At 40.0% G+C, this 9,079-nt stretch overlaps 1 protein-coding gene across 3 annotated transcripts; it reads right to left on the reverse strand.

Moving 5' to 3' along the window:
* Positions 1-212: 212 nt before the first annotated feature.
* On the reverse strand, positions 213-8,968 carry LOC311291088 (proton-coupled zinc antiporter SLC30A1). Of its 3 annotated transcripts, XM_084409961.1 has the most exons (4): positions 8,506-8,636; positions 2,817-3,253; positions 1,867-2,064; positions 213-1,007 (listed from the first exon to the last, which is right to left on the reverse strand). In XM_084409961.1, exons 2-4 carry the CDS (start codon positions 3,247-3,249, stop codon positions 295-297), a joined length of 1,344 nt encoding a protein of 447 aa, XP_084266087.1. In that variant the 5' UTR covers positions 3,250-3,253; positions 8,506-8,636; the 3' UTR covers positions 213-294. The 3 variants fall into 3 exon arrangements, with proteins under 3 accessions (XP_084266087.1, XP_084266088.1, XP_084266086.1); XM_084409962.1 differs by lacking the exon at positions 2,817-3,253 and having other exon boundaries at positions 229-1,007; positions 8,506-8,968; XM_084409960.1 differs by lacking the exon at positions 8,506-8,636 and having other exon boundaries at positions 229-1,007; positions 2,817-3,632.
* Between the last annotated feature and the right edge of the window lie 111 nt (positions 8,969-9,079).

Here is a 9,079-nt window from a genome sequence, read left to right on the forward strand (position 1 = left end):
ATCTGAATTTTCTCTTTTGATTTGATTAGGACACATCCTGGGTTTTTTTAATGGTATTGAGTGTGGATTTAATGGTTTGGCTACACTTCACAATATGTCACAGAAGTCTGAAATGCAAAAAATGTCCCACATGACCCTATTGTAAAAAGTGCTATAAACAAAGGTGACTTGACTTGAGCCTCCGTAGTGATAAACTCAACTATTTTTGCATATATTAAAAGCGTTTATTGCTGGAGTCTCCATCATGTACAGTACAACGCTGTCAGTTCACAAAAATACGACAACCTCGTTAAATCACAGGTATGTGTTCTCAATCACCACATCTCTGATCATCTCCTCTTCCCTCTGAGGCGCTGGAGAGCAGGGGTTCTCCTCCTGGACACACACGGGTCTCTGCGCCTCGGGAATGTGGGAATCATCATCCGCCGGTTGTTGGGAACAGCAGAGCTTCTCCACACACTCTTTCCCGCAGCGCAGACTGCAGCCTGACCCGCCGGCGGGTCTCCCGGGCCCGGAGAGGAGCTCGGGCTGCACGGTGCAGTGCTCGATGCCAAACACACCCAGCACGTCTTTAATCTTCGCTATGAGATCGCCGCACTCCGCTGCGTTCAGCGCGTCGGGACAGTGCACGTGCAGCGACGCGACCAGCAGCGCGTCAGACATTTGCCACACGTGCAGCTCGTGCACCGAGAACACACCGGGAACCGCGCTGACGCACCGACGCACCTGATCGACGCACACGTGCCGCGGCACCGCCTGGAGGACCAGCAGCCCGTAGCGGTGGAGCTTCGGCAGGGCCGCGGAGAGCAGCACCAGCACCCCGGCCGAGGAGAGGCCCGCGTCCAGGTACACCAGCAGGTGACAGTCCGAGTGAGGCCGGTGACAGTGCGCCTCGGACAGCAGGAGAACCAGCCCGGTGCACAGCACGAGGAGTGGACACAGCAGATCCTGGATCACACTGAGGATGATGCTTCGAAACCTGGAGACTTCAGGAGAACACCGGGGAACTGGCAGGTTAAAAACAAACTAATTACAGTGTGTTAAATGGTGATTATATCGTAAATGTCAAAAGTGTGGGATAATGCATTTTTAAAATAAGTCTTTTCTGCTCATCAAGGCTGCATTTATGTGATTAAAAATGCTGTAATATTGTGAAATAGTATTACAGTTTAAAATAGCCGTTTTCTATGTGTATAGCCTATTAAAATTAGATCAAAGCTGAATTTTCAGCATCATTATTCCAGTCTTCAGTGTCACATGATCTTTCAGAAGTCATTCTGATTTGCTGCTCAAGAAACATTTCTGATTATTATCAATGTTGACATTTTTTTTTGATGCGTAAAATGTATTGGAAACCGTGAAACATTTAACATCTAAAAGTTTGGGGTAAGAAATGAATGCTTTTATTCAGCAAGGACACGTTAACTTGATCAGAAGAGACAGTAAAGACATTTTTAATGTTACAAAATGTTTCTATTTCAAATAAATGATGATGTCTATTTTCTTTTCATCAAAGAAACCTGAAATGAAATGTAACATAGTTTTCACAAATATATAATTCAGCACTGATAATAATCATAAATGTTTCTTGAGCATCAACTCATCATATTAGAATGATTTCTGAAGGATCATGTGACACTGAAGACTGGAGTAATGATGCTGAACATTCAGCTTTGATCACAGGAATAAATTACACTTTACTATATATTCACATTCAAAACAGTTATTTAAAATTCTAATAATATTTCACAATATTACTGATTTTACTGTATTTGGTTAAATAAATGCAGCCTTGGAGAGCAGAAAATACATCTCTTCTTAAACTAGCATGACATAAGATCCAGTGCTGTTGTTCCTCTCTCTCACCGGTGCGTTCGGTGCCGGTCGGGTGACGAGGCTCTTCTGGAAGTTTCTGAATGATTTCCTCAGATCTTTCACCGATACTGGACTCAGGAACTGGTTTAGTGGCGCTGAGGTTTGGAGACTCAGAAGAGCCTCGATCTGGATCCAGAACACTGGAAGCTTCAGGGTTGCAGAACATCAGTGCGTCATCCTGAAGACCATCTACAACACAACCATCATCATCATCATCATCACAGAGATTATAGTAGACCTGATGGATCATAAGAGGCACGAAACATCAGCTCACAGAACGTGGAACTGATTGCATATCCTATATCACTAAAGAAATGTGAAATTAAATAATCAATATATTCTCATCACTGCACAACTGATCATTTCTACCACTAAAGGTCTTGCACATTGAGTCTGAAATGTTTGCACGTCAAAAAAAACCGACCTCACGTTGTGTCAATCACGTTTGCACACTGCCTCCGTCATAAAAACATTCGGACCGGGTTCGGTTTCCTGCGTTTTTCGCATCCGTAGCAAGCATTTTGAGAGATGTTTTGACAATTCAGATCCACCCAATGACGAATGCAAAAAAAAAATGTTTATTTTCAGATTGGGTTTCTGTGGTTTAGGGCTTTTGGTTTGGGATTTTGAGTGATTTTAGGGCCAACATGAAGACATTCAGCATGAAAATCTTGCTAACTTTCCAACTTTGGTTTTGCAGCGAAGACCTTCTTCCTCGATAATATTGTAACTGCATTACTGTGTTTCAGCTCTTTAACCTGGACGACCATTTTCACTTTTAATCATATGATTAAACAAAGATGCTTTTAAGGGACGGCAAACAGAAAAACTGACCGGGATCTTGAGAAAGACATCAGAAATCCCTGTATTAGCTTTCCTCTCGTGTTCTAGATTGCTTCCTCAATCTCTGGTCATTAACACAAATATGTAATCAAAGACACCTTTGCTTTCTGATGGAGAATGAGCTCCATCCATCCCTCCACTTCTCCTTCTCCAGGCCAATGCGAGTATATTTAATATCAGGCTAACTGCTCCGACCACAACAGACAAGAGTGGGTGTTGAATGGCTTCTGGCTGCACGAGGTGTGTGAGGATCTCCAGACTGATGGACACACACTGAGACGCCATCAGAAGAGCTGAGATCAGGACGCCGAAGGGCTCGAGACGCTTCCTTCTGTCCAGATGCTCATCAGACGGAAGAGAACTGGGATGATGCTTTAATGCCGACAGACACAACTGTAAGAAGACGTAGAGTGTGTGAAAGCTGTCCACCGCGATCATGAGGGATCTGCAGATTCGGCCGACCACAATCTCACACACCAGGAGGATCAAGGTCAAGACCAGCACACACATATGAGTGGAGATCCTCGCCATTGACCTGCACAACACATATATACCAGAAACAAATGATATGTGAACAAATGGCACATTAGCATACATAAAATAAAAAATAAATGTAAGAGTGCAAACTGAATGTTTCTGGACACTGTCAATTTAATGCAGTTAAATGAAAATGTGTTTAAATTTGCCATTAGTTAAACTTAAAAATGCTTGTTATGACACACTTAAGAATGACTTAAAGTCACCATGGAACAGAAGTTGTGATGATGGCTTCTGGAACAAGAGCAAATGTGGGCGGGGCTTGAGTTTGTTTGTGGCGAATTGATTGGATGGTTGTGGTTTGCTATTGGTGGAGCTCATGTGAGTGACAGGTTGCCCCGCCCTCGTCACCAGAGAGGAGAAGTCGCTGTTATTCTGATTCAAGATTACCAGGAACATGAATTCAAACCAATAATTATGATGTGCACGGATAAATCATTTAGAAAAAATACTGCAATATTCCATAAGAATATTGTTAATTGGGACTAAGTACATCTTTTTATGTAATTTCCTAATTACTTCTATTGTCTTTGAAATGTGGTTATAATATATAACATATAAAATACGTAATAATAAATAAATGTAATAATAAAGTATACAGCTGAATGACAAGCATTTATGGCAAACTAAAATATACTTTGTCATATTGAAACTTGTATGTCATATTTTTACAGTTTTACATAATCAAATATCACACTACATGTGCTTTAGTATTTTAGTCAACACATTAAAATAAGTGTGCTTCTTTAAAGCAAGACAAAATATCATTAAAACAATCATTTAAAATGTACTTTAAAGTAAAACTTTTTTTTAAAGTATTTAAGTGAAAGTGTATCTCTTTAAGTGCACGTAAGTGGCCTTTAATTTCATTTATATTAGATTTTAGAGCAAATGCACAAAATAACTCGGAATAAAAAATAAAAAAGGTAATTTTCATCTCACGATTCTGACTTTTTTCCCTCACAATTCCGTGGCAGAAACAAGCGTCCATAAAAAGTGTCTCGAGACGCCCTGGTTAAATCAAGAGTCGACTGATATCTTGATGTTCTCCTCTTCACTGTGAGAAATGTCGAGGAGTTTGTTGTAAGAAACACCAGAGATTGGACATGAATACTAAGTCTCGAAGATGCGTCTCCGTTGCCATGACCTCTATCAGGACTTCAGTGTGTAAAAATCAATGGAATGCTCTTTCTGGACACACTCCAAACGATAATAAAACACACTAAAGCGGCGAGTGAAGGTCCAGCAGGGAAAACAGCCAATGCCACTTTAATCTTTATGTGCTTAAAGCTCAGATGGAGAGACAGTAATGCCTTTACACTGGCTTAAACATGTCTGGGTATTAACACTCATATATTAACTTGCACTAATAAGCCCTTGGGTTTATACACTGCTTAAAAGATCAGGAGTTCAATATGTGTGTGTGTGTGTATGTGTATACACACAAACACACACATAATGCATAAATGTACTGTACACACACATATACAGTATATATATATACTTTTTGGCCACTGTACAGAGAGTAAGTTGACATTATTTTGCTTGTCCTGAAATGGGAGATGTTACATTAACCCGTTAACTGCTGACACCTGTATTTTATTATAGGCTACACTTTTAGTACAAAAGAGTGCTCATTCGGATACAAACTTATGGCTTATCTTATGTTCATACTTCGTATTTTGTTGTATTTTTACCCAAAATAGGACGATGTGAGCATTATGTACCTCTAAACTTTATATAAAATATATAGATACTGGTAGGACATACCTGGTAGGAGATGTGACGGTGATAAAATTCTCCCACGGTTACATCGCTTTGCCTATAAAAAGCTGGTGCTGGTGCAAAGCTGCTTAACTGTAGGCATTTTACTTTCACTTTCAATTCACCCTTTGCATGGAGTTTGATTGACAGGCGATCTGACCAATCATAATCCGTCATTTTTGTCCGAGAAAGTAGTCAGGAGAGTTAGTAGATTAACATCGGTGGATTTGAATAACGGAGTGTCTTTCCGCGGTTAAAACAACATTCCTTCTGATGTTCATTCATGTGATTAATTCGATGCTATAAATTAACCAAGGAAAAGATGATCGGTTCACGAGCAGCCTTAACTGAGGCAATCTGTCACGACACATTAAAGAGCCACCAATTAATGGTTTAATTTTCTTTGACTGACCAAATTTGAAAGTTAAGACTTTGTTTCATATTAAATGTTGTCTGCTCGGTCCTGTCTGGCAGCGCGTTGTCAGTGTCCTGTATGTATTTTTCACGACATTAATAGCTCTAAGCGCATACTCACAGTAGTCTCGTATAATCAAGAGCTTTTCTTCTGAAGAGTTTTTGAAGAAGCATGAAGAGTTTTTCTTTTGCGCGAAGAAGCCGTTCGCCGGAGATGTGTTAAAAGATAGCGGAGTGCATTCATGAATCATGATTATTAGGTTACAGGTGAGTGACGGAGAGTGTGAGTATGGAGCTGTCCATGAGCTGGGAGCAGGAGAAACTTTAGCGAAGTACTTTAGCGTTTGACTGCGAGCTTCTCCTCCTGTCTATACGGTCATTTCCAGAGAGTCGTGTGGTTATGACGCAATCGTTAGCCTATTTTTACAAAAACGGCTTCTGAGGGGCCATAACGTAATATACAAGGTAATGGAGGCCTTTTATACATTTACGTGTTTCTTTAGAAAAAAATAATGGACAAATGGAGTCTTTAAACGCCTCAGATGTAAAGTTATTCGCTGTCAAAGTGACGCCAAAATGAATGGGAGTCAATGGATGCTAACAGCAGGTGATGGTCCGCTAATCAATGGCGGCGCCCGGGGAAGCTTCAGTTTTTTATGAAACATTGGCCCCCTTGGGCTCCGCAGCGCGAGTCTACGCTGACTGCGCGCGCAAACTTGACGCGCTCGCCGTTGTACTGTATTCTTTGAAACGACAGGGGGTGACTCGAGTAATTGTCCTCTAACCATCAGGAATCAGCGGTGAGAAGAAGAAAGCTATACACACGTGACAATGTTTATTTTAGTACACAACCACCAATCCCACACTACAAAAAGAATCGTGTAAAACCCAGTAAACCCTGAGATTATTACTCGTGACATTAAAACAAAATATATAAATATGAAAATGTATACAATATTAACGATCTCTTAAATATTTTCTAATTTCACTAAACATTTCATTAAGTTTCGTGAACATTTTTATTAAACATGGACCTTTATGTTCATTAAAAATACTTTTTATGCTATTGTATGCTCATTTTTTAAATGAAGTCTCGAAGTCGTTCATCTTCGGATGCGGAGCCGCGCGCGGCGTTACAAAAAAAGCGGTGCACACCGGCAAGCGAAATGGGGTCTTGCGCACCCAATGCGCACGACTGCCCACACCACAATGACGTCATTTTTGCGCGTGCACCTTCGTGCTCGCGCGGACGCGTCGAGTAGGGTAGAGTGGGGGAAAACGCCCCCCACCTGTTTTTCCCAAAATAACCACTAAAAGTAGTCAAGATACATTTTTACCGCACTACGTTGATAACGGGGATATACAAATCTCTATGGAGAAGCTGACACCAGCGACATATTTGAAGAGAAGAGGATTAGCCTACAGGGTAAATGCTATAATTTTCAGATATTAGTAAATAAGTGTTTAAGAGAATATTGTTCTGCAGGATATCGCAGTGATGTATGATAGATGAATAGTGAAGTCTGTAGTTTGAGATGATATCATATATTATTTATAAGGAATATAATTATATTTTAAAAATTAAACATTTTTTTAAAAACTCATAGCTTGCGGGGTAAAACGCAAGCTACGCTGAGGGGTAAAACGATTAAAAACTATTGTCTGTTAATTTTGCTGTTGATCTATGAAGCAAACTGGTTGGTAAGAAAGGGGGCATTTTACCCCACCTTGGGGGGCGTTTTACCCCACCGCTGGGGCAAAACGCCCCCTTTGTACAAAAATATTTTCAGTGAAAATACTAATTAATTATGAAGGCTGAGCAATTTTAATATTTGGTGAATAACTCCTGCCATAGTCACTCAAAACCGGGATGGCAATTCTAGTCACATTTATGTTTTGTTTCACTGTAATGTCACATTTTCCTTAAGGGGGGCGTTTTCCCCCACTCTACCCTATAAACCTAGCTGTGCGGTCTCTTTGGTCTTGTCGGGCTTGAATGGTTTAAAAGCATTTGCATTAATAAGACCGATCATACACGCTTAGTCAACGGGTGACAGAAAAAAACGGATAATGGGTTAATTGCGTTAAATATTTTTAACGCTTTAAACTAAAAAAAAAAAAAGTCCACGGTGCGCAATGGGCAAATTATGTTGCGACTGAACACCGCCTAACACTGACTATCATAGCAAGCCTAATAGAAATTAAATAAAGTTATCAAAAACTTTACAGTCTTCACTGCATAAATTATAATTAAATATAGATGAATCCTTCTACAAACGTTATTCAGTCAAGAGCAGTGAGGGATGTCCTCTTTTTCTTTGATTATAATGACAGACAGCAGCAGGTTTATTGGGCTGTTCTCACTTTAAGACCTTCAGATTTTTTCACAACCCTTTATCTTTACATTCCTTTAAGACTTCAGTTAACTCATTTTAAGACTGTGCTTGCGATGATGATACTCGACAAATCGGGCATTTTAGCATAATTTTGTCCATGTGACAGTAGTTTGTGTGCACAAATGATTCACTTTTCACACAGACAGGAGATTCACAGACTGGTTTAAAAGCATTTGCATGAATAAGAGCGTGGATATATATTGCAACGCTATGACAGGATGACAGGGAAAACAGATACAACGTTAATTGAGTTCAATATTTAAAAAAAAAAAAATTCACGTGCGTTAATATAGGCCTTTACATATTCCTTTTGATTTCATACATATTGCACCCGAGTTTGTTTTATATAGGCTATATGTAGGCCTATATGCAAAATTTAATGAAGATGAATCACGATTCAAAACTATTTTAATGTGCATTTATGTAAATTATATATTTAAAAAGTGTACATTATAATATATATATATATATATATATATATATATATATATATATAGCCTATATATAAGCTATATAGATGCCTCAATTTATTCATTCAAATAATGCTTGTTAAAGTTATGCAACATTGAAATACAGATCTTATTGCTCATTTATTGAATTATTTTCACAGTTAAAATGATGGAATATTGTCAAAACACAACATTATCACTCAAATGTGATTCTGTAAAATCAGTACCTGTTTGAGGGAGTCCTGAGAGCTTCAGAAAGTCTTCACACCAGCATGGGATGCTGTTCCCAAGTTCCCAGAGCAGTGGAGGGAGATTTATCCCGGGAGAGAGAGATGTGTGTGTAACTGTAAGCACTATCATGTGAGGGATCCTCAAGTCTGTCCGCTTCAGAGCTGATGAACTGGAAGGAAGGAGTAAAGCACTTCTGTTCTTCTCTCTCCGCAGGATTTCACCTCATTTTCTCACGGCTTGCTTTCAGAGCTCCACGACTGATACGCAGAGGGGGGGAAACGTGTACGAAGGGAGTTCACATGGAAAGGCTGTGGCTAAAAAGGCTCTTTTTAACTCTCTGAATGCCTGAGGGAATCTCCACACAGCTCTGACAGAGAACACTAGGCCAAAAACTAACACGTCACATTGAGTTTGACAACTGAGAGGCTCTTTAAAGCACTAAACCAACAGCCGGACACAGTGAAAACACGGCATGAATGCGACGGACGAAGCTCTTACCTGAGCGGAAACACTCGTGTGTAATCAGAGAGCTCGTGTTTGTTCCCCAGTGACACACAGCACAGGCCATAC

Source organism: Rutilus rutilus (assembly GCF_951802725.1).
Source record: "Rutilus rutilus genome assembly, chromosome: 5".
NCBI classification, from domain to species: domain Eukaryota; kingdom Metazoa; phylum Chordata; class Actinopteri; order Cypriniformes; family Leuciscidae; genus Rutilus; species Rutilus rutilus.